The following is a 26881-nucleotide window of genomic DNA, read 5'->3' on the forward strand; positions in this document are numbered from 1 at the left end:
ACCTCCTCCTTCTTCAAGGACCGTTTCTGTGGGTGCCCCACTTCAGGTGACTGTTGAGTGGTGCCCCTCGGTGGATGTAAGGGGCTTCGTAGTTGCATGAGTAAGTGATAACACAATAAGTCCGAACAGTGCAGCCAATCTTGAGCCCTGGTTGATTGCTTAATGTTTTGTGAATGTGTGCGCGGACACCCAGGTGGCTGCTCTACATATGTCTGTGATCAGTATGTTCTTTAGAAAGGCTACTGAAGTTGATAGCGATCTGGTGGAGTGGGTTTGGATCCCCAGTGGGGGTTGCAGATCCTTCCATTGGTAGCAAAGGTGAATGCACCATTTAGATAGTTCCACTATTTCCAAACAGAGGCTTTTAGATAGATCCAAAGTTGAAATAAAAAGCCTCGGTGACTTTTTGAAGGGCTTAGTTCTTTCAAGGTAGAATGCTAAGGCACATCTGGCGTCTAGAGTATGTAGTACTGAGTCCTGTTTATTACCATGAGGTTTAGGGAAGAATGAGGGAAGATGGACTGGTTGGGCTAAATGGAAAGAAGGTGGTACTTTAGGTACAAATTTTGGGTAAGGTCTTAGGGTGACTTTGTCCTTGAAAAAGATGATACATGGTGGGTGTGCCATGAGGGCCTCTAGCTCTCCCATTCGGCAAATTGATAGCTACTAAGAACATCACCTTCATCAACAGATGTGTCAGAGATTATTTTTCGAAGAATTCAAATGATGGCCCAGTGAGGCAGCGTAGTACCAAGTTCAAGTCCCAAAGTGGGGTAGGTACACATATTTTAGGGTAGATATTTCTGATACCCTTAAGGAAATATTTGGTGATCAGGTGGGCAAATATAAACATCCCGTCCACCTTGCGGTGGAAAGCGGTAAGTGCTGCGAGATGTACTCTGATTGAACTAAGGGGTAATCCAGATTTCTTTAGCTCCAATACGTATTCTAATATCATGGGTAAGGGAGCGGTAACAGCCCTGGCTTGTTTATTTTGACACCATATGTTTGAATCTCTTCCATTTATGCAGATATATATGTATATCGCGGATGACACTAACTTGGGAGGAGAGGTAGATATGCTAGAGGGTAGGGATAGGGTCCAGAGTGACCTAGACAAATTGGAGGATTGGGCCAAAAGAAATCTGATGAGGTTCAACAAGGACAAGTGCAGAGTCCTGAATTTAGGACTGAAGAATCCCATGCACTGCTACAGGTTGGGGACCGACTGGCTAAGCAGTAGTTCTGCAGAAAAGGACCTGGGGATTACAGTGGACAAGAAGCTGGATATTAGTCAACAGTGTGCCCTTGTTGCCAAGAAGGCTAACAGCATATTGGGCTGCATTAGTAGAAGCACTGCCAGCAGATGAAGGGAAGTGATTATTCCCCTCTATTCAGCACTGGTGAGACCACATCTGGAGTACTGCGTCCAGTTTTGGGCCCCCCACTACAGAAAGGATATGAACAAATTGGGAGAGTCTCCAGTGGAGGGCAATGAAACTGATTAGGGGCCTGGGGCACAAGACCTATGAGGAGAGGATGAGGGAACTGGGCTTATTTAGTCTGCAGAAGAGTGAGGGGGGATTTGATAGCAGCCTTCAACTACCTACCTGAACAGGGGTTCCAAACAGGATGGAGCTCGGCTGTTCTCAGTAGTGGCAGATGACCGAACAAGGAGCAATGGTCTCAAGTTGCAGTGGGGGGAGGTCTACGTTAGATATTAAGAAAAACTATTTCACTCGGAGTGTGGTAAAGCACTGGAATGGGTTACCTAGGGAGGTGGTGAAATCTACATTCTTAGAGATTTTTAAGGCTTGGCTTGATAAAACCCTGGCTGGGATGATTTAGTGGGATCAGTCCTGCTTTCAGAAGGGGGTTGGACTAGATGACCTCCTGAGGTCTCTTCCAACCCTAATCTTCTATGATTCTATGTGTGGTTGTCCTTCTGCTCTTTAGTAATATGTCCTTCACCTTCACTATGTTCTTCAGGTCAGTTCATCATGATGGAACCATGTAGCAGCCATCCTCTCAGGTGAAGCCTCTCCAGGTTCAGGTGGTAGACCTGTCCAGCATCCTGTGAGAAAAGGATTGGCACAAGTGGAAGAGTGGGTAGTGTACATACCGTTATCCGCAACAGGTACGAGTACCAAGTTTGTCTGGGCCATGTGGGTTATTTTGTATTTAACTCTCAACAGTAGGGGGATCAGAGGAAACGCTTATAGGAGAGATGCATCCCATTTGAGGAAGAAGGCATTGCCCAGTGATTGGATTGCTCTCAAGCAGAACTATGGGCATTTGTAATTCTGGGATTTCCTGAAGAGGCCTATGGATGGGTGACCCCAGTGTCTGAATATGTTCTGTAGGCCTTTGTTGCTTAGGTCCCACTTGTGGTCCTGAGAGAATTCTCTGCTCAGCATATCCGCTGTAGTGTTCAGACATCCTGGGAGATATGAGGCTGATATGCTGGCATTGTGCCAGATATACCAGTTCCTTAGTTTCATGGCTTCGGCACATAGAGAATGTGATCTTGCCCCTCCCTGCCAGTTTATATAAACATGCAGGTAATGTTGTTCATCATTAACCTTATGGTCTCATTCCTAATCAAGGGCAGGATGTGCAAGCTCACATCGTGAACCGCAGGCAGTTCCAGAAGATTTATGTGTAACCGTGTCTCAGAAGGAGACCATCAGCCCTGCACTGTATGGTGCTGTAGGTAAGCCCCTCTCTCCCCCACAACCTATCAAGGATGTTGTGCGAATCATTGAAGGCTGAGTCTGTGTGAAAGGGACTCCCACACACACGTTGTGGGGTTGGGTCCACCAGTGCAGAGTGTCTAACTTTGAGCAGCATGGTGAGGCGCTTGTTCAGGCTGTGTCTGTGTGGAATATAGATGGCTCTTAGCCAACCCAGGATGCAGAGCATGTGAAGTCATGCATGTCGTACCACGAATGTGGTTGCTGCCATATGGCCTAATAGTTGGAGGCAGGCCCCGTGCCAATATGTGTGCGCTGTTCAGTACTGTGGTGATCAGATTGACTATAGTTACAACTCTGTTCGGCAGTAGTGATGCTTTGGCCTCTAGAGCATCGAGATGGGCCCCAATGAAGTCCAGTTTCTGCACCGGTATCAGTGCTGATTTTTGTATGTTTAGTTGTAATCCCAGTTGTGAAAAGAGGGTGATTTTCCTGTGAGTAATGTCTAGGGCATCTGCCCGGGTGGATGCTTTTAGTAGGAAATTGTCCAAAGAGGTAATTATCAATCCCTGCTTGTGGATGTGTGCCGCCAGTACATCGACAATTTTAGAAACACCTGTGGTTTTGTCAAAGTCCAAAAGATAGAACTTTGTATTGATATGTTCTGCCCCTGGAGTAAATCTGAGGACCCTCCTGTGAGTGGGATGTACGGTGAAAATAGGCATCTTAGAGGGCCAAGAATCAGTTCCCCTGTTCCTGTGTTGGTATTATTGTTGCTAATGTGACCATCCTGAACTGTTGGACCCTTACAAATTTGTTGAGTTTTCTGAGGTCTAGAATAGTTCTCCATCCTCCAGTCTTTTTCTGGGTTAAGAAGTAGTGGGAATAAAAACCCTTCCCTCCGTGTTAGGATGGTACCAGTTTCTTAGCGCCCAGACATAGAAAGTGGCTTACTTCTTGCTGTAGAAGTTGTTCATAAGAGGAGTCCCTGAAGTGTGATGGAGAGGGAGGGTGGATGGAGGTGAATTGTATCAAATAGCCTGTGTGGATTATTTCTAGAACCCATTTATCTGTGGTGATGGATTTCCATGCTGAATATAAAGGGATCAAACTGTGTCCAAAAGGGGGATGGTCAATGATGGTGTCAGCACTGAGTAATGGGGGAGGTCTCTTCGGCCCTCGACCAAACCCTCAAAATTCTTGTTTTGCAGATGGCTGTCGAGACGCTGATGATTGAGCTGGAGGTGAACACCTTGGAAGTCTCCGTCTGCTTGTGTGTGTCATACTGCCTCTGTTGTTGGACGTATGGGGCAGATCTTGTACGCTGAGTGGGATAGTTTGTACCCTGTTTTTTCTTGATGCAGGAGTGTATATCCCAAGGGAGCGAAGGGTCACTCAGAGTTCTTCAGTGTGCTGAAGGGACTCATCAGTCTTTGCTGCAAACAGCTTGTGGCCATCAAAGGGGAGGGTCCTCCCATAGCGGATTGCGCCTCCCTAGGGAAGCCGGACAGGTGAAGCCACGAAGCACTATGCATAACTATGGCTGCGGAGTGTGCTGCCATGTCTGCTGCATCTAAAGACACCTGTAAGGCAGTTCTGGCTTGGAGACGGACCTCTGAGATGATGGCTTTAAATTGGTTCCTTATGTCCTCTGGTATGTGGTCAATAAAGTCTGTCAATTTGGAATAATTAGTGTGGTTGTATTTCACCAACAGCGAGGCGTAAATGGCAATCTGCAATTGCAGAGTGGCTGATGAATGGGCCTTGCGGCCAACAATATCTAATCATTTCCACTCTGTCATATGGGGTGTATCTGAGTTGGAGTTCTCTGCCTCATTGATTGATGGCATCTCTTCTTCACTATCTTGGCAGTGGGAGGCAGAGAAGAGGAGGTCTCCCATAAAATCTTGACAGGATCCATTAATAGGGAGAGCTACCCTAGAGGGTCCTGCAGAGGCTAAAATGCCCACAAGCCTACGTGTCCTTTCCTGTACCTCTTCTGACTGGATATCTAGAGCTACAACCACCCTCCTCAACAAGTCTTCATGAGCTCTAAAATCATTATGAAGGGGAGAAGTGGATTCAGTCACTACTGCCTCATCAGGCAACAAAGAAGAGGACAAAGATTGTTGAGAAGTTCCCTCCTTCAATGCCTCTACAGAGGAATCCTAAGCATGCAGCTCCCCCTGCACAGTACCGAGCCTGGTACCAGAGGAAGGAAGATGGTGACCTTCCTGCAGATGCTCCAGGTGTCTGGCGGATGTAGAAGTGCAAGAAAGGAGCAGAGAGGTTTGGGAACGTGGAGGAAAACCCTACAGGGTAAAGGAGGATCACTGGTATGGAGGTTGGACCCAGCTCTGTGTAGGCCCCTGGCTCTTAGGACGCTGAGACTGTGGATGGTACCACTGCTGGCAGGTACCCCACTGGGGCTGGTGGGCAGGGGTCAGCAACGTGTCCATACAAGGACACAAGTGTCCGTGGTAAAATTTTTGAGGGCCGTGGTAATTTTTCAAAAAAAATCAAATGACTGAATGACAACACCCTCCTTCCCTCATATCCGTCACCAAGTACAGAAATTTTGTCAAGTATCCATTGTGCAATATGGTGGTGCCAACCCCTGTTGGTGGGCATGCTCAGGTCAGGACACAAAGGATCCAACTTCTGAGTCCAGTGAGGAGTCTGTTTCCTCCAACCACGGGGGAAGCTGAATCTGTCAGTAGCAGGGACAGAGGTTCCAGCCCTGGTGAAGAGGGCATCAGTAAAATCATTGCTGGCTTACCTCTAGGTGCAATCCTACAAAAAGATGCTGCAAGAGTAGAAGTGGCTGGTACCAAGTGGTGCTCTGGGGATGGAGCCAGGCCCAGAGGAGTACCTGGTTCTAATACTGCTATCGTACAAGGCTCTTGAATCACAGGAGAAGCTGGTAACAAGTTAAGCAACTCTCTGGCTGCCTTGAAAGTCACAGGTGTTAATGACACCGGAAAGAGCTTGAGCCTGCAGTAGTGAAAGGTGTGCCAATTCTTCAGGGATTGGTCCCTGAATCAGCAGTCCCTCCTGGTTCACAGACTGCTCCAAAGGGTTTGATGTTTTTGAGTGCCCCTCTGAGTCCTTGTGAACACTCAGTGCCTTCTTTTTAGAGAATCCTGGTACCAAGTCTTTAGGAGACTTATGCAGTCTCTTTGGCACCAACGACGCAGTTCAGCCTGAGGATGCTGTCAGAAAAGAGCACTACTAACAGACTCAGAAGTGCTTGGTACCCATTCAGAGCAGGAGGGTTCCAATGGCAGAAGAACCACAGACACCTTGAGTAAGTACTTGAGTCTGGCAGCCCTGTCATTTTTCAAGCAGGGTTGAACCCTCTACAAATGTGACATCTGTCACTAACATGCACCTCTCCCAGACACTTAAGGAGCTGTGGTGTGGGTCACTCACTGGCATAGACTTGTTACATGAATAACAGGCCTTGAAGACAGGAGAACGGGGTATCAGTCCGGTAACGAGCCCGGTACCTAACAGGGACACCAGTACCTACACTAAAACTACACTACACTACCAGTACCTACACTAAAAAGGTACTATACTTAACTTAATCCTATAACTAACTCTTGAGATATACTATAAGAGACTAAAAACTAATGCTACAGGTACAAGTTACACTAAGGAATGGAAGATATGAAGAAACAAAGATCCCAGCTCCAACAACAACCGTCACTGGAACTAGGAAAGAACTGAGTGGGGTCAGGAGCAGAGCAACCCCCTTTATGCCTGCATGAAGTGGCACGAGGCAGAAGAGGATGCTCACGCTGCCCTGAAAAGTACTGCCAAGAAAAAAATCTCCAACAACTGTGCACAAGATCTACAGTAAAAAAAGAAAGACATGTGCAATCATTCAAAAAAGAACTGTTTTGCAATTCTTATCCTCTTCCTTATTCCTGGAATGGGAAGCTCTCGTTATTAGCAGTGCAGTTGTTGGTATGTCAGTCAAGAAGAGAGTTTTGGGAATCGGAGTTTTGGTACTGTCTTCCCCTTGGAAGCTATCAGTGACCGTGATCTCAAGGACGACAGGGCACTGACAGATGTGAAGGGTCCCCATACGGAGGATAGGGGAGTGTTGCTATACCCAGGACCGAAGACAGTTTTAAAGCTTGCTCCATCATTAATAGCCTGTACTCAATAGCCTTGTTTTTACGGGCTCATCCCTTAAAAGAAGAGTGGATTTTATATTTGCTGGGAACGTGAGTGTCTTCCATGCAACAAGTTCAGTGGGAGTGCTAGTCACTAAAAAGGACTGCTTCTCAACAAGAGAAGTACCTGTTAAATCCTGGTAAGCCCATCATCCCTGACAAGAAAAAGATTTTCAAGCCCTCATCAGTGGAAAAAGAAAACCAAAAGAGTGTGTGTGTGCGTCTGTATACATATGTTTTGGGTTTTGTTGTTATTAGAAAAGGAAAGGGGAACAAATGTTCCAATTATAAGGTATTAAACCTACTACTACTTGGAACTAACTACAAAGCTAAAACACTAATACAAGGGGGAAAACAGGTACACAGTAAACAGGCAGGCAGTAGACGCCATCTCTGGCCAAAGGCGGTTGAGAAGGAACTGAGAGCAATTTGATCACGTAGCCCTATAAAGCTTCTATACAGGGCATGACGATGTGTAGGTCACATGTGCAGGCACTGCTACCAAAAACCTGTGATCAAAGATGCGCATGTGCTCCTAAAACAGAGCACCCATGGGGACACTAATCAAAGAAGTAGTTCTACTTGGCCCCTCAGAATGTTTGAAGAATTTTCCTGCCAGCCTCTAACAAACCTCTACAGAACATGTGCAAACTGCAATTTTTAGAGGCTTATAACTCAGCTTTATTTGGGTAAATTTTCAGAAAGACAGTGAAAAGCACCCCTTGGGTCCCAGGTTGACGTACTGAAATTGGCTAAAAAGGTTACCTAGGTCACAACAACAGAATATGCAAAGTGAGTGGGCCTCTTTCCATAATTTACCACCCTATTTTGATAAGAGTGCAATCTTCTAATTTAAAAATAAAATCTATAAGTATATGAAACAAGATTTATAAGGAATTTTCTTTACCTTGCCAAACCACCATAATCCAATCCTTCTTCACCTCTGAATATAACATATAATCGTCTCCTTAAATCATAGGGTTTTAAAGCCATGATCTATGAAACAATTTTAAACACAGAGTTAAAAAAATACAAAGGCTCATTAAATTAATTTACTTTCAACCCATTAAGCAAACTGATTATTTCAAATTCAGACTATTATTAATTATATGTATTATGGTAGCACCTAAAGACCCAGTTGGGGATCAGGACATTTTACCTTAAACAGAGGTACAAATATTCATTTAATAGCTTTGTTAAATTATTTTAGTTTACAAATTTTGTTTTGAATAACAGGGAAAGTATTGAACAAATTATTTCAATATATTAGGCAACTCCTCTTTAATGGGTAAGTATAATTTTGGCCCAAACTATTTGATATTTTTCCCTTTAATAATATTCTTCCTGACACCTCTGAAGGTATTGGTGGGATGAGAGGGAGAAGTTTTAGACTAGGAATGTTCTATTTTTTTAGAACAGAAGGCAGCATATTCATCTGTGAAGTATAGAATGCTATAGGTTAAGAATTGTAAATCCTAGTTACACAGGTTTAATCTTTGAAGTAGTAGTTATGGTAGAACAATAGATTTTTAAAATCAAGGTTTTCCCTATTAACGATTGCACAGTCACAAACTAGAGCAGCATATTGTAACACTGTCTTACTTCAATGAACATATTTAATACAGCAGACATCATAGCCTTACTTGTTGGAAGGAATCCTCAAACAGAGTCTGTCTGGATACGTTAATCTTTACATGGCTCGGCAATGCATTTGACTGTAAGCATAAAACAACAACACATAAGTGGCAGCATATGCTAAATGAACGTTGTGATGGAGTATACAAACCCCATATCAGTAAAGAAAGGTTAAGCAGCTGCGCTGATCCCAGGTGGCCCCAACCCCTGCCACACTCACAAAGCATGCATGGCTTGGAGGAGGCACTCAAAAGGAGGCAAGGCCAGCTCATTAGGCATGCAAGCAATAGAAGTGAGCTGACCTATACTCAGAACTCCTGGGAAGGAGCACTGTAGGAGCTCCTGCTGCCTAAGGCCAGGCTGTAGTCACTTTGCCAAACCCACAGACACTCAGACAGTCTGACATATTACCTTTGATTTCAATTATTTAATGTCTTTATTTTATCCTTTGGGAAAGAGGGGACATGTAGGAAATGATCCAGGGAGGTAACAAACAGCACTTTAGTGTGCAGGACGTAGCTGCCTATCACTGGGCCCTGGATCAGAACCTGGTGGAAAGAGGGGTCCTCTGTTTCCCTCACCAGCTGCTAGAGGGTATAGAAGGCAGAAAGCTTACTCCTGAGATGGGAAATCTAGCCGAGAGAGTGCCCTGAAGACAGAAGGATCAAGACTCCGAGATCTCTATTCAGGGGAGGCCTAGACCCCCTCATCTAACCACCAGAGCCACTCATTGATGGACTCTTTATATACCCCAAAAGAGGTGGACATAAATGCATGACCTGGCCAGAGGGCCAAGTTATGTGAGGGTTGAAGCAACTGTCAACAAAGGGTGCCAAGAAAAAGGAGGGTGCTATGTCCATACCCAGCCAGAAGGGGGGCGCCTAAGTCAGTGAAACCCCAGCACAAACACAAATTCAAATGTTCAAAGATAGATTTAATTACTACTACAGTACCTGACACAAGTAACGGAAATGAGCAAGTTTCCACCTAAAGCTACGTTCATAAGCAATTTGTGGGCCTTTATTTCTGTAAAACAATATATTTGAAGTGTTTTAAATCAATACACCAGTATAATCAGCTCTCAGTAGTTTCACCACTAGACCAACAATTTGTGCATTTCAATAAAACGCTAATTCAAGCTCACAAGAAATGGCCACCATAAAAAGACTAACATATGCTCCAGTTTTATTTTCTGGTGTTGGTTCAAAATCTCCCAGCCAAATTTTAAATGTAATCTAACTTTTGTAACCTGTTAACTCCTTAAATTAACGAAAGACCACCTACAACGTCATCAGAAGTCAGTCTTAACTCTATATGTAAGATGCTGTTCAGAGCACTAGCAACATGTGGGCAACTATATTCACTGAACTATAAAAAAAGTATTCATTGATCTGTACATTGTTTTGAAACACTGGGTATCAGGAGTTATTTTGTTGAGCTACCAATATATTTGACATAGCAATATTTCAGCTAAAAGAGTACTTTATTACCAGTATTTGAATATTCATTATTTTCTTCAAACATTGTATTAATAATTATGATCTAGCTAATATTCAAATTTTACAGCTCTTCCTCAATCTATTTCTACTGCATTTATAAACATAGTATATGAGCACTTGACAATAATTACATCAAATGAACAAAGCAGGGCTGTCAAACAATTAAAAAAATTAATCGCAATTAATTGTGAGATTAAAAAATAGGCGTGTTAATTGCAGTGTTAATTACACTGTTAAACAATAGATACCATTTTTTAAAATCTTTTTGGATGTTTGTCTACATTTTCAAATATATTAATTTTAGTTACAACACAGAATACGAAGTGTACAGTGCTCACTTTATATTATTTTTATTACAAAGATTTCCACTGTAAAAAAGATAAACAAAAGATAGAGTATTTTTCAATTCACCTCATACAAGTACTGTAGTGCAATCACTTTATCATGAAAGCGCAATTCACAAATGTAGACTTCAGACAGCATGGTCCACATCTCATCCCTCTCAGATTTTGAAAGGCACTTCAGATTCTTAAACCTTGGTTTGAGTGCTGTAGCTACCTTTAGAAATCTCCTATTGGTACCTTCTTTGCATTTTGTCAAATATGAAGTGAAAGTGTTCTTAAATCGAACAACATATGCTGAGTCACCATCCAAGACTTCTATAACATGAAATATATGGTAGAATGGGGGTAAAAAAGAGCAGGAGACTTACAATTCTCTCCCCAAGGAGTTCAGCCACAAATTTAATTAATGCATTATTTTTGTAATGAGCGTCATCAGCATGCAAGCATGTCCTCTGGAATGGTGGTCGAAGCATGAAAGGGCTTACGAATGTTTAGCATACCTGTCGTGTAACAGTGTAAATAAGACGTGAGCAGCATTATCGCCTGTAAACGTAAACAAACTTGTTTGCCTTAGCAATTGGCTGAACAAGAATAGGACTAAGTAGACTTGTAGGTTCTAAAGTTTCACCTTGTTTCATTTTTGAGTTCAGTTACATTAAAAAAAAAAATTCTACATTGGTAAGTTGCACCTGCACGATAAAGAGATTGCACTACAGTACTTGTACGAGGTGAATTGAAAAATACAATTTCTTTGTTTATATATTTACAGTGCAAGTATTTGTAATAAAAATAATATAAAATTAGCACTGTACTTTGTATTCTGTGTTGTAATTGAAATCAATATATTTGAAAATGTAGACAAACATCCAAAATATTTATAAATTTAAATTGATATTTTATTAAACAGTGTGATTAAAACAATTAATTATGACTAATTTTTATCTAGTTTGTTTTGTGTTAATTGCTTGAGTTAACTGTGATTAACTGACAGCCCTAGAACAAAGTTAATTACAGAATATTTCAATGAGAAAGGTAAGGTTGGTAGTTAAATCTCCAAGATAGAAAATACTTACAAGGCAGCAACTTGTACTGCACTTAATGCTGAGATCCCATATAAAATATTAACTGCTCATTAATATGTGGAATACTATTCCCTATTAAACAGTGAATAATCTTCTAAAAAAACTCTATTAGCGGCTCACTTACACAGAGGATTTTCCAGTTCGAGGATCATTGAAGGTTGTTGTCCTTGTGTTATGATCAACAAAATATCTGACACCTTCTCTAGTGTATCTGATTTCCCAGCCCTCGGGAAGTGGGTCCTCATTTTGTAAACTGTAAAACGAATTGAAAACAGTACACTTTTTTCACATGAAGACACTTACAACAATGTTTAAGCAAGATCATTTGATCTGCACACATCAATATAGACATTATATACACCAACCCTTGAGTTCGGGGGTCTTCCCACTGTGTTGTCTTCGTGTTGTGATTAACAAAGTACACCCTATCATTTGAATCCACTCTCCTTTCTGAAAAAAATAAAAATTATTAAATAACAAATTTCGGTTACAGTCACATTACTAAATTAATAGCTTATCATCTTACCCCAGCCTGGTGGTAAAGGCCCAAGTGGATCATTTTCTGCTGACAACATTGAAGCCTAGTTATAAAGAACAAACCAGACACAAATTTATATTAAAGAACAAATATAGATAAATAAGTCTATCTAATTAAGATACTTTTAAAAATACACAAGTTATGTGTTCTGTCAATTCTTATAAACAAGATCATGTCTTTTTCCTATAAAGATAGTCTCCACCAAAGAATCTACATATGAATTGCTTAGACTGTCCTCTACAGCATCCCTTGAACAATAGTTCTGCTAACAACAGTATTGGAAAACATGTAAGGTCAAGTAACATCTGAAGGATCTACATGAAAATACATTATCCTGATGCCCAAACAAAGTTAAAATTCAAAACTAAGTATACAATATTAGTTTTGTATGTTATCCCTTATAAGTAATACCAAATAACTAACTGAAGAATAAAGTATGTTATCTAGTATTACAAAGTACTTTTGATATTTTTCTCTTCATTGCCATTTGGATTTCAAAGCCATTTATCTTACTTGAAAGGACCTTTAGCATATGAAAAAAATCTAAAACACTAGTATGTCTAAAAAGTTAGTCAATCCTAAAATTTCTAAATAACTAGCTTCAACCTTACATTTAAAGCCATTAAATCAGGCATCATTTATGACAAATGAATTTTTGATTGAGTTACTGATTCTTTATTTCAAGAATATGGTTCTTTGGCAACATACTATTTCAACACAAAATTTACATAACACTAAATTATATAATTATTAAGCTATGTTAAAGTAATATTGTAGTTTAGGCAAAAACTAAAAAAAAGTAAGGAGAATTTAAAGTTTTCTTTGTGTCCTTAGCTCTTCGTACTAAATTTATAGTTAGTCATTCAACATCTACAGTTTTCAACATTATTCACACCCTCTTAGATTCAAGGCATTTTGTCAGTTAACTTGCTTTGATTTATATCAAAGTAAAATGAAGTTCCATGCCTCTTAACATCTTCAAAGTATTGCAATTTGCAACTGGTCAGAGAGGAAATGAAAGAACAATCAAAACCATCTTTAATATAGTCAACTGCTTCCTTTAAGGCTTTGTACTAGGGAGGCTAGGTGCTTCAAAATATTATTATTAATAAGGTCAATGGAGGCCCTAATCAGCATGCAAATACCAGTCATACTTACAAGGGCTTTAAGGTTACTGTGTACTATACTACCATCTTGTCTTATGGAACCATTACAAGAAAATAGAAGAAATACTGAATCAGTTGTTTGTACAGTAGTCTTAAACCTCATAACAAGGCTCATAATGGAAATGTTCTCACAATCCTTTAACAGAATATGTCTAATCTTTACAGAGTATCTTGGTGAGCTTATTACTAAATAAAAACACAAAATTAAGTTGTGGAAAAATGCATCCTTTGAAGAATATAGTAACTTCTTATCTTTAAATTTGGCTACTAGGTCTTAAATATATCAATTTGAATTGATGGAGTTACCCACTTTATGGTCTGTTAATGGGAAAGCAGGATTTGTGCCACCTTGGGTCATCTTTACGTATCCTTCCAACTGCTTGCCCATGTGACTCAGCTATAAATAAAAATGAGTGACACACCTTATGGGCACCTGTTTCTGAACAAATACCAGGCTCCAACCCATTCTATCTACAGCCTTTTTAAAACAGTTATTAAGCACAGTTCTCTTTCGATCCATGTGCAAGCCAGCGTGAAGCACAAATGAGCTGAAGCATCCAAAATAGATGTGGTTGAGTTTGGATGCGGTTGGGTGTCCGGAGCACATTTTGACATGGGATCCTCAAGATAGGATTTTTTTTTTTTTTTTTAATTTCCGCTGCATAAGCGATGTGGTTTGCCTAGGTTTGGGGCCATTGGTGGAACCATTTTGTGAACAAGTTTCTTCCCTGAAGAACTGGACAAACACCCAAGTTTCATTAAAATGGTTGCACTTAAGCTATGCTAGCTACCTACGCAGACCTACTCACCAAGGTTGTAACAAAATCTGTAACACCACCACTGGCTGTTGTTACTAGGTGTATTAGTAATTGCATTGGCTACTGTTACTAACTGTTTTAGATCTGTACTAGTTGTAAACTTTAATGAATGGGTTTGAAAAATAAGATTAAACTCTAGTATAGACAGGACTTAAAAGTGAAGAGGGGGCAATAGTCTCCAGACTGGTGGATCTGAGACTCTGAATCCTAATTTACAAGTGAAAAAAATTACTATTTCAGATCTTAAAATCCACCAATCCAGTCTGTATTCTGTAGTCCAATCTGTTTGTATACACAATGAGATTTTGATGGATGGGAACCAATGTAGGAGTATCTACTACTTTATCTATCCAAAGGATCATATTACTGATACTTTGCACTTGTATGGAACTTTTGATACGAAGATCTCAAATCCACTTATTTTACAGATGTGGAAACCAAGACACAGAAAAGTTAAAAATATTTTCACACATTCACACAGTGAGCCAGTGGCAGAACAAAGACCAAAACATGTAAACCCTGACTCCTCCTCTCTAACTGCTTACATATTTGGCTTCCAAACAATAAAACACTGCTTTTTCTGAGATGGACATACACAAAATGGTAGTTATGTAGCTAAAGTGTTTAGCTTTCCTACAATAACTTCAAGTTTTAAGCGTCTTCCACCTGGACCATTAAAAAAATACAGCTTATGACGACAGCCTTCCCTTTATCTGTTTAGGTGTGAGAACAAATGTAAATTTATGCCCTGACAAGAACTGCTTCACTAATTAACAATTCTCTGAAACAACAAGAGACTTTGCTTAATTACTTTATGATTTAGACAACGTAAGTGGCACTTCAGTTTTAGTTCCAAAATAAGGTTTGTCAGAAACCACTGATCTAACAGAAAATGAAACACTGGAGAGAACTGATCACTAGAATTAGAATTCTTGATCCAATATATCCTAAATGTAAAAGTGTTGAAAAGGATAAACGATGTCCTAAGAACTGGATGTATGACTGACATCAGTAAGCTGAGAAAAGCCCTCAATTTCTTGGCTAAGACCACCTTAAGTTTCTGAATTTTGAGAAACATTGCTAATGTATTTATTATCTGGTGAAAACTGTATTTGCCACCAAGGTGTCACAGAAGATCTTATAAATGTAACTTTTGTGACCAAGAAAGGACAAATCTTTAGTTCAAAATCAAATTGAGAATTTTTTAAAAACTACAACACCGTGGCCACCAGCTGCTGGTCTTGAACAGAGGTAACTATACGTAGTAAGCCATTCAACTCCATAGCAATGAAATGTACCTTTTCTACTCTTGGAAACTATATAATCACAATCATCCTGTCAGCCAACAATTCCAGTATGATGGTGAGAGTAAAGGACAACAGTTGGTAACTGATGTCTACTTTTTGGCATGTTTTACATCAAAAAGTGATTGAGAGGTCCACAGAGTCTTCTGAATCAACGGATACCTAGGAGAATCTAGAATTTATGGTTGATATACTTTATCTACAGAATCAGGTGATTCTACAGATGAAAACATTGAGCCAATTAAGGTATAAACAACTTTGATCCGATTTAGCAACCAGCCTAAATCCTTTAAAATATTTAGATAAGACTCTCTGAATTGTTCCTACAGATACCAAGGGTTGAACTGTCTAAATCATGGGTAACATGAAATATTCTTTGCAGGGACACTGTGACTCTTCCCCTAGTCATAGGGTGACCACATGTCCTGATAATATAGGGACAATCCTGATATTTGGGGCTTTTTCTTATATAGGCTCCTATTACCCTCCTACCCCTTCTCGATTTTTCACACTTGCTGTCTGGTCACCCTACCTAGTCAAGTGCTGCTATTTTCATCCAGGGTTGTTTTTTTTACAAGGAATCATGTTAGAAACATGTTAGGTGACATGTTTTAACAAACACATTGTTAAACACCACTTGGCACCCAGTACAGAGTAAGTATAGTGTTTAAAAATCCATTACTTGGTCATTGTCAACTTAACACATTTTTAAATACAACAGTCTACTCTACATTGGGTACAAAGTAGTGTAACTTGCATTTCCAACATGGCTCATTTTCCCAGTGTAGACAAAGAGCAAGATGCACAGATACAGATTGAGATAGTTTTTCTATTTTCTGACTGCGTCTTTGAGTACACAATGTTGAAGGGAGCAAACTACAGCTAATGAAGAACTGCATTGTCCAAGAACATTCAAAAGAAAGGAACAATCTATGGCAGTTGAACTGTAAAACAGAAATTAAATGGATTAAGAGGTATTTTGAAGACCAGTAAGACAAATATAAAAACCCAAACAAGAAATTATTTAAGTATGTCAGAAGCAGGAAGCTGCAAAAGAATCAGTGGTTCCTTTCAGATACAAAGTTATGAAGGGAACAATTAAGGAGAATAAAGAACACTGAAGAGAAGCGAAGCCCCTGATCCTGCAAAAGTGTGTTTAACTTTATAACAAGAATGAAGTTAATGCAATTACTCACATGCATAAAAAATTAAGGAAGTGCATATGACATTGCAAGATGAGGACCTAAATGATTACTTACCTTAGATCTCCTCTTTTTAGGTAATAAAGATTAAGATGTTTGTAAAAAGACATGCTGGAACAAACTGATGATACAAAACCACTACAGATCTCCAGACTGGATGGCACGTATGCAGCCAAGATTTTTGAAGGAACATAAGAATGAAGCGTCTGAGCGGATAACAAAAACATACCATCTCTTCTTAAAATCAGCTACAAACCTGGAGGAGCAAATATTGTAACTTGCTTTAAAAAGACACTGGAGATGATCCTGGAAGTTACAAATTAGAGAGTTTTATTTCAGTTCAAGGCAAAACAGGCGTAATGATAAACAGAGCCTTAAAACATCTATGACACAGACAAATCAACATAGCTTGTGTAAAAGAAAACTGTGCATCTCCCGGCTTGTGCTTCTAATTAACATATATAATTATGTATATATCAATGTATATCATAGTTCTCCATTATCTACTATTTTGTTGAGTCTCAAACAATTAACAGACTGGGAAGGCACAATTTTTTTTTTCACAGAAGCTGCATTGGGTTGTCTTTTTTATTATTTTTATATAATTTTTTGTTAGAGATGTTGTAATAATTCCAAAACCAAACATTACAAACCCAGCAAATTCAGTTAAGTTTACATTTAAAAGAAATCCAAACTTGTCAAGCTAAGAAATGCAGAGTTAAGGCACCTAAACCACTTTAACTCTGGTCTATACTAATGTTATGCAATAACCATATGATTATGATTAAGACATGTTTGCTTGTGGTCCTAGAACAGAGTGAACTGTTTCTTCTGAAGACAATTATTTTTTCATATTTTTTATTCTCATGGCATCTCTACACGGAGGAGTTAAGATTGTTTGGGTACCCTGACTGCATTTCTTATCTTAAGATGACGTCGTTTTGGCCACTCAGGTCAACAGACAGGTTCTTTTACCACTAAGAGAGAGCTAATCCAATCTCCTGGGTAACAAAATCCACCATCAAACATCTCACTTTAGTTTTTCTATAATTTATCTGCAAACAGCTTCCTCTTCCTTTCAGGGGCAAACTCAGAGCACTAAATTGTTCTAATCTGTATGCAAATTAATTATAGTTACTCTGTAATACAAAAATATATAGAATCATAGAATATCACGGTTGGAAGCGACCTCAGGAGGTCATCTAGTCCAACCCCCTGCTCAAAGCAGAACCAATCCCCAATTAAATCATCCCAGCCAGGGCTTTGTCAAGCCTGACCTTAAAAATCTCTAAGGAAGGAGATTCCACCACCTCCCTAGGTAACCCATTCCAGTGCTTCACCACCCTCTTAATGAAATTTTTTTCCTAATAGCCAACCTGAGGGATAGCTCAGTGGTTTGAGCATTGGCCTGCTAAACCCAGGGTTGTGAGTTCAATCCTTGAGGAGGCCACTTAGGGATCTGGGGCAAAAATTGGTCCTGCTAGTGAAGGCAGGGGGCTGGACTCGATGACCTTTCAAGGTCCCTTCCAGTTCTAGGAGATTGGTATATCTCCAATTATTACCTTTATTACCTTTTTTTTAACCTAAACCTCCCCCACTGCAACTTGACACCATTACTCCTTGTTCTGTCATCTGGTACTATTGACAACAGTCTAGATCCATCCTCTTTGGAACCCCCTTTCAGGTAGCTGAAAGCAGCTATCAAATCCCCCCTCATTCTTCTCTTCTGCAGACTAAGCAATCCCAGTTCCCTCAGCCTCTCCTCATAAGTCATGTGCTCCAGCCCCCTAATCATTTTTGTTGCCCTCCGCTGGACTCGTTCCAATTTTTCCACATCCTTCTTGTAGTGTGGGGCCCAAAACTGGACACAGTACTCCAGATGAGGCCTCACCAATGTCGAATAGAGGGGAATGATCACGTCTCTTGATCTGCTGGCAATGCCCCTACTTATACAGCCCAAAATGCCATTAGCCTTCTTGGCAACAAGGGCACACTGTCGACTCATATCCAGCTTCTTGTCCACTGTAACCCCTATGTCCTTTTCTGCAGAGCTGCTGCCTAGCCATTCGGTCCCCTAGTCTGTAGCAGTGCATGGAATTCTTCCATCCCAAGTGCAGGACTCTGCATTCTCCTTGTTGAACCTCATCAGGTTTCTTTTGGCCCAATCCTCTAATTTGTCTAGGTCCCTCTGTATCCTATCCCCACCCTCCAGTGTATCTATCACTCCTCCCAGTTTAGTGTTATCTGCAACCTTGCTGAGAGTGCAGTTCACACCATCCTCCAGATCATTAATGAAGATATTGAACAAAACCAGCCCCAGGACCAACCCTTGATACCAGCTTGCCAACTAGACATGGAGCCATTGATCACTACCCGTTGAGCCTGACGATCTACAGCAGCGCTGTAGCCAACAAATGTGTTCTCCTTTGTATTTGTTTCTTGTTTTATCATCATTCTTCAGTGTTTTTGTTTTACCATTGATGGGAACTGTAGCTAATGCAATTGAACTATCCACCGAACATGACAAATATATGGAAAGCAGTTGTGAAGAGAAGCAAGTAAGCCACCAAACACCCAATTTCTCTTTCCTTTTTGAATATTGGTGTCTGATTGACAGATCATAAAAAGGGTCACCAAATTAGGACTGGTGAATATAAGATCAGAGAGGACACATTGTAACAGTTGCCTAATGCATTCTGAAGAGAAAAAAGTAAACATGTTTCAAGTTGGCCTGAAAATCAGTAATAATGGTAAAAGATATCATTAAAGCAAAGGCAGACCATATTTTATATGAAGAAGGTATCGTTCCATGAACAGATATTGTACTTTGATTATAAATATTGTACTTTGATTAGTAAACAGAAACGTGCAATTACACATCATTATACTGTTTTCCTATTTCTGTTTTATTAAAGAAATAATTGCACCTTTTATAAAAATTTGAAATACATTGTACTTACAACAGACAATCCTGCCAACATAACATTTTCTACATTTCTTGTCTCTCTCTTTTTTTGAGCACTAAGATTAATGGGTACAAAACAGTATCTTTGTTTCCTAAGAGTGCATCAGTATTTCTGATTATATACTACTTGAAATCATAATTATGCTTATCACATTTGGGTGTTATAAATGATGATTTTTGCCTCAGATGAACTCCTAGAACCTATTAACTCTTAAGGATTCTGCATATAAGCAGACGCCTTTAGCAGAGAATACAGAGAAAAAGTGATAAATGAAGATATTTGTTTGAAAATAGAATGTTTTCATTCAAAAAGTGTCTCAAAGCATCAGCTGCTATTTAAGGATCACGAGAGGGAAAAATGACTTGCCGTGTATTTCTACTTCTCTAATATCTTGCAGGATTCTCATTCCTGCGACTTCACAGCTCTTCATAGCACAAAACAAGCAGAACACCCCAAGTTCTTAAGATATTTAGGTACTTAAGTACAACCTTAGCATAGGAAAGCACCAAATCACTCCCTTATAGATGACTGCACACCATCGCTGCACTTCAAGAAAGACTGGAAAAAGAATAGAGTCTTTTTCCTTAAAAGAGGGATGAACAAAAAAGAGGACACGATAAAAAGTATACAAAATAAGGAAAGGTTACTTACAGGAACTGGAATTCTTCTAGATGTATATCCCTCTGGGTGCTCCATTTCAAGGCAGCACGTGTCCCACGTGCCTTCAATTCAATTTTTTGGCAACAGTGCCCATATGGCTCACACAGGAGTCCTACACATCCTTATGCCCTGCACTGAGACTATATAGGGCTATATGGGTGAACCTCAGCTCCTTCTAAAACCCATAACCCCAGAGAGGAAATTCTGAAGAAGAGGGGAAAGAGAGTGGGTAATGGAGTAGCCATAGGAACACACAGCTCAAAGAACTCCAGTTACTGCACAAGGTGAGTAACCTCTCATTCTTCAAGTAGCATTCCAACAGGCACTCACTTCAAGTAATTACAGAGCATTACCCCCAGCTTGAAAGAGGAGCTTCAGAGCCGAGTCCAAGACTAAAGACAAGACTCTGCTTCTAAGGGCAGCATCCAGTCTAGAAGACCGAACCACCACAAGTTTGGACCAAGTTGAGAATGGGGTGAGAAAACAAAAATTCTGTCCCTTTGGCTGGCACATAGTAACACTTCTCCGTCCTCTTGTGGGTGGGAATGCAAGTGGACAGTTTGGCACACCCCTGCCTAGCTGTCTCCAGTATGGCTTCATTAATAGGGAGAACTATACTGTTGGATCTGGACAAGTGGACGATGTCTAAGACTTTGTGCTGGGAGTCCTGAACCTCTTCAAGATGCATCTGTAGTTCTCCAGAAAGTCTGTGAAGGTGGTCCTGGAACTGTCTGAAGTCATCCTGGGGGGGAGAAGACATAGGGTTCTCCATTTCGTTTGGAGATGAAGATGGCAGTCTTGCTTGTTACGGCAGAACTGCCAGATCCAGTGTGTAATGTACCTCCTCCTCTGTAGGATCTAGGGGCAGAGCTGAGTGTCCCCTTACAGGGGAGGCAAGGGATGACTCCCTAGCAGATCAGACCAACTCTGCAGGGAGGTGCTAGTCCCCAGGATCCCAATATAGCCAGCAAGAAGGATCAACAGGTGGTCATAGAGGCCTCCAAGGCATGGAGTACCAACAAATCTGAGTTGGATGAGACAGAGTTTCATCCCAAACTGATGTAGGTCTTTTGGGTGGCAGAGGATATGTAGGATGGTGTTCATCAGCTGGTTCAGAATCTCCTGATAAAGAGAAGGCTGATTCCGGCTCCAGAGGCAGTACTGTTGATGCCCCTGGAGGAGAGTTATACTACACATACAGGTCAGGCAATAAACTCATCTCCCTTGATGGTGTCATCTCTCTGGAAACAGAGGGGCCTGTTGGCGGGAATTCCAGATCCAGAAAAGCAAAAATGTCCTGTGGAGCAGCAACAGATTCAGATCTTCCCAGTGTGAGAAGGGTTCTACTTATCTGAGCTGCTGGAATCAGAGGAGATTGTGTAGCTGCCAAGGAAGACGGTGCCATGGACATGAGAAGTTGACCGTGATCAGTCTTTGTCACTTCTGGTAGATCCTGAGGCTTAGGAAGTGCTGTGAATGATGGTACAGATAGATAGCGGTCGGGTACTGATGTAGCCCAATGCTTTTGGGCTTTATTGTCATGTCTCTGGGACTTAGGATGTCCTTAAGTCCTCACACACCAAGCTGATGGGCTTGCTCAGAGATGAATCTGACTTCTCTGAAATGAATTTAGAGGAAGAATTGGTCTCATGCTTATGAGAATGCTTCCTGGTGGACTTTACAGCAGTAGGTGCACTTCTTGTTGAATGAGGCCAATGTATGTGGGGAAGGGGTTTCCCTGGCCAGAGTCTAATTGAGGCCTCATGGCTTCTCCATGAGGTATTTCTGAAGATGAAGTTCCTGCCCTTCTCAGGTACGGCTGGGGAACGACTGGCAGATACTGCACCTCACCACGATGTGGGGTTCCCAAAGGCAGTACAGATGCCCCCGACTTACGCAATCGTTCCACTCCAGAAAGCCTTTTGTAACTCGAATTTTGCATAAGTCAGAAATGTATACCCGTACGTGACGCAAACATTTTCGCAACTCAAAAATCCTATTTCTGGCTTATGGAACTGTTTCCGTAAGTGCGAATTTGCATAAGTCGGGTCTTGTGTAAGCTGGAGACCACCTGTACAGGCAGAGCTGGTGGTCATTGCTAATGGAGAAGGACCGCGGGCAGGAAACAAAATGTGTGAAGCCCAGAGTCCTGGGCATAGTTCAGTACCCAAACAGGGTATGGGTGTTTCCCCAAAGGGAGTACACAAACTGTTAAAACTATTTACAGAGCTAAATCTAAATCTTATTTTGTAGGCTGAAGCTGCAGATACCGATCCAAATTGCATGGCAGTGAAAAGGAACTAGAGAGATAGTCAGTCCACCCTGCCCTTTATCCCTGGATGGAGGCACAAGGTGAGCCACGGTACACACACAGGCCAGCAGACACTACTTTCAAATTCTTCGGCTCTGGACACGTGCATAAAACCACAGTGGAATACAATAGGATTCCCATAATGGCAGATGGGAGTGCCTTATACTGAGCTGTGAGAGACTGATGAAAGGCCCTCTTCAACATCAAAAGGGGCATCTCCACCAGAAAACGATGGAGAACCAGAGGGTACCAGGGAGAAGTGTAATTCTGGTGACTGTGTAGCTCTCAGTACCGAGAGGTGCTCAGTATCCATCAAGAGAGGAGACTCCAGCTCATCCAACACAAACAGGTCTCTGGAATATCTAAATTCCTATGGTATCTGATGAACTAATGATACTGCAGGTAAACGTCTACTTAGGTAGGTCCCTTGCAGTGGAATTTGATGGTATTAATGATGCTGACTGCTTCAAAGCGATTGTTGGCTGAGGTGTATGGTTGGATTTTTGAGGTACCAAAGGAATCAATGTTGGGTACCAAAGAAGGTGGTGGGAGGTCCATTGATACCAACTTGCTAGAAGTAGGCTGTTTTTCCCTGCTGCTCCAGTCATGCTTTGATAGTATTGAAGCATGCTTCAGGTCATGGCCCTTAGAGGAGCTCAGAGTCTTAGGAGCATGGAGTCTTAATGCTACCCAGACTGGTACCTGAGGGCTCAAACACTTAATCTTTCCAGAGATTGAGATCTTTTAGATGTAGGTTATTTGTGAGAACTAGAACTCCTCTTCTTAGAGAGCATTCCCAGAACCTTCCAACTTCTTCCCTGAAGGTCTGGGCAACTGCAGTGCCAAAGCAGACCGAGCATTGTGCTCAATCAGAGACTGATATATGGTAGTGGGTTGGGGAGGGGAGAGCTTCCTGACCTGAGTCTGAGGCCAGGCAAAGAGATCATTTCATCATCAGGAGTTTGAGCATACTCACCTGGTTTTTCCTTGCCCTGCTTTTAAAGACTGAGAAAAATTGCAATTCTGGGGGGTGTTGTGATGGATTTATGTAGTAGGAACTACAGGTTCCTTAAAGAAAAACTGGACATTTGGTTCTCACAAAGGGGCTTATGCCACAGTGCCTTTGGGACCAACCTTCAATGTGAAAGCAAGGTTTTTAAGTACAAAGTTCCTCTTCCTACACCACAGGCAGTGCCCAGAGGATGGGACTCAGGTATAAGGAACACAGGATGACTGTCAAATCTTTCACTTTCTCTAAAAAGTCCTCCATCTGTTCCTGAAAAAGGTTGTCCTTATGTAGAGTAGGTGCTCGAGTTCTTCTTTTTAACCTTCTGTCAGAAGCTAGAGACCTGCAGACATGCTCTGCTCTCACCACTATCTCACCCGCATCTAAGGCCACATGCTCCTAATGCTGGGACAGGCCCACACATCCTTCCCATACTCATTTAAGTTCATGATACTTGTCATGGGGAAGGACTCTGACAAAACCAAAGGGCTATTTTCCCAAAGGTTATACCTGCTCTTTGACCATGAAGCCCTGGCAGGCCACGACATGAATGGCTGCAGTCATTGACTGGTAACCTCTTAGTACAAATGAATTCTAGCATCAGAGTTCAAGGTGCGTTTCCTTAGTCTTCTCTCTGGCCACATCCAAAGCTATCATGACGAACAAGCTCCCATTGGAAAATATTTGATGACCTTGAAAAGAACAAAACTTTTTCTGAAAAATCTTAGAGACAGGACAGATGAGGTATCCTGATATATCTTCATGAAATGGTCTGAAGTAGGGTGCAATGGAGCAGGAACCTTCTGAGAGCAATTGTGATCCGTGTAAATGGCTGGAGTGGCGCTATTTCAAAATCTGCCAATTTAGCCAGCTTTTAAAGAAATTAGGGGAAATAGAAATATATTTGGCATCAGAAGACTTGCCGAGTTCTCCCCAGTCCAAGTAATAGCCATCTCCCTGATCATCACCCTGCACCCATTCAGGTGACAATTGATTAGAGTGCCAGAAGCTTCAAGACAGTGTCTCAGAAGGTGTCAATCCTGATTGCACTAAGATCTTAGGCACAAGATACCAGGAATACCAGCACTAGGGCTCATGCTTTGTACATCAACAGAGCAAAACACACTCCAACTATGTTGAGAATTCTGACAAGTGTCAAAGATGGTACTGCATCCCTCAAGACAGCCTTGGAGATAACCTGGGGCCATTTGGCAAGGTCCCTGGATGCACATCGCAGAGTCTCACACTGGCTCTGTCTCTTGAAAGCTAAACAGAGCGATAAAACCAGAGGGGTTGACGCAGAGCAGCCAGGAGTCAAGGGCCTCACCAGAGATACATCTTTCTATGCCCATTCCTGATGTTTCTTATGTGGTGCCTCATTAGGCAAACTGGGGCTGAGTACAGTCAACTTTAAGTGCATAGTTGAATCTTCTGTTTCAGACAGGATGCTTTGGTGATGAAAGCTAAACCAGTGAGCTCAGAGCGAAGCTGTACTAATGCACGAAGTGCCAGCCCTGAATCCCAGTGCTCAGAGGCTGAAATTGACTCAGGCTTACAATTCAATGATTTCTCCTTTGAAGCATCCAGTCCATCCTCATACAAAGACAGTGCACAACTCTTGATTGGGGGGGACACAATTTAAATGTTGGGGGGAGGCATGTGACCACCTCATGTGAGCTGAGGAGTAGCAGCAGAGCCATGAGCACCAAGGCAGCAGGGATCGAGTGCCATGGGGAGCATCTCATGACAGCCGGGGCCCACGGGCAGGGGCCTGCTCTAGGGGATGTCACCAGCCAGCACCGGGCTCCTTTGGGGACGCGGCAAGAGCACATCAGGGGTGCGGTTCAGACCTGTGTCGCCCACTCTGTCTAGGGAGCACCCGGCCATGCACCCCACAATTTGAAAACCTGTATGGTAAATAGAAGGCAGAAATTTGAGGAGGTACCTGACCCTGTATCCCCACCACCACCACACACACCACCTCTGGCCTCCTACCAATCTTATAAGGGTCTCTTAGAGGGGTCCCTCAGTGAGAGTCTGGATATGATCCCCATAATATTTGACTGCTTAGGTGGTATATGTAGACAGTTTAACACTCCTGCACACTATTCTTGACTCCCAGAGGATACAGTGAATCTGTTCATTCATTAATGTCTTTCCCTACCTAAGAATAGGCTTTTCTTGAAGCTGCTCAGCTATAGGATTAAGAAAATGAATGACACCCTGAGAGAAAACACAGAAACCATGCAAGAAGTTTCACAGTTGAACAAAAGCGGATACTTCAAAACAGGCCCCAAAGTAAGAGAGCCGAACTACCGAAATGTTGATGAAAAGCTGAGAATCACTGAGTGATTAAAAGAAAATAAAGAACACTTAAGTACCAAAACAACACCCTAAGACAAGTGTGCCAAAAAAGTCAATACTCAAAGAAGAGGCTGAGCTGCAGAACTGAAGTTTCCCCTAAGGTCAGAAGGTGATGTATACTTGTACCAGTTACTATTGCCCTTAGGGATTATAAACTTTAAGTGCTTGGGAAGCAGACAGGTCTTGAGCTGGAGAGCGGAGACCCAGCAGTGAGAATCCTGCACAGGTAGTAGCTTTAGAAGTACAGGTTCTAAAATAGAATCCATTATTCAAGTTAGTGATGCTAATCATCTTTATAGATGAACATCTCACAATATATACAGTTGTGTAATTCTGAAGCCATTGGGAACAGTAAAGTTAAAAATATCTCCTAACATTTTATAGCTTACTAAAAGTTACCGAATAGAGGTATCGTTGGTTGAATTGTTGCATAGCTCCTTGTAGTTGGTTACGTTGAGACTGCCACTGCTCGAAGTTCCTCACCGATTCCATGGTTGGTCGCTGCCATGTTGTTGTTCTTGTGTTATGATCCACATAGTAAACTCTTCCACGATCATCAACCCTTCTTTCCCAACTAACAAACAAAAATACTAATGTTAATAGCTATATAATTTTCAGTAAAAAGTACAAAACTAATTTTCTGTGGTACACTAAATTCTTAGCCAATGTTTCAGTTACAACATAGAGATGAGAGAGGGGCAGAAGTTTTAATTTCTGCTGTATAACACACTGGTGTTCTATTTCTGAGACTTTATGTAAATTTCTAGAAACAACTGTTAGCCTTCCAAGGGAAACAGTCTCAACCATTCTTCTGCACAGCTAGACCAAAAAGGTCATAAAATAAGCACTCTTTAAATTTAAACATTAAATAAAAGGATAAATCATTCAACATTATTAGCAGCAAAAGATCAGCACAGGCAATAGATGTGCCACCAACATTCAAACAAAAGTAGCTATGATGATCCTGATCATTATCTGGTAAATGATTTATGCTGTTTTATTTTGTTTTGGGGAAGGGAGATATTGCAATACATGTGTGGTACTGCTTTTATGAACTTCTGATTTGAAAAAATACAAGTTGTATAATGATATTTTTTTCATGTAATTAC

At 41.3% G+C, this 26881-nt stretch overlaps 1 protein-coding gene across 5 annotated transcripts in view; it reads right to left on the minus strand.

Annotated features, from left to right (window-relative positions):
• WWP1 (WW domain containing E3 ubiquitin protein ligase 1) overlaps positions 1 to 26881 on the minus strand; it is a 159155-nt gene that overhangs the window by 57433 nt on the left and 74841 nt on the right. For 4 of the 5 annotated variants that reach the window (XM_045003448.1, XM_045003446.1, XM_045003449.1 and 1 more), the window contains exons 10-16: positions 26172 to 26346; positions 11964 to 12018; positions 11803 to 11887; positions 11562 to 11690; positions 9466 to 9538; positions 8521 to 8592; positions 7785 to 7873 (exon numbers count right to left, since the gene is read on the minus strand). In XM_045003448.1, the coding sequence (XP_044859383.1) occupies positions 7785 to 7873; positions 8521 to 8592; positions 9466 to 9538; positions 11562 to 11690; positions 11803 to 11887; positions 11964 to 12018; positions 26172 to 26346 (678 nt within the window). Of the gene's footprint in view, positions 1 to 7784; positions 7874 to 8520; positions 8593 to 9465; positions 9539 to 11561; positions 11691 to 11802; positions 11888 to 11963; positions 12019 to 15257; positions 15320 to 26171; positions 26347 to 26881 lie in introns of those variants that run through there. The other variant, XM_045003450.1, reaches the window with a different exon arrangement.

Source organism: Mauremys mutica, chromosome 2, assembly GCF_020497125.1.
Source record: "Mauremys mutica isolate MM-2020 ecotype Southern chromosome 2, ASM2049712v1, whole genome shotgun sequence".
Lineage (NCBI taxonomy): Eukaryota > Metazoa > Chordata > Testudines > Geoemydidae > Mauremys > Mauremys mutica.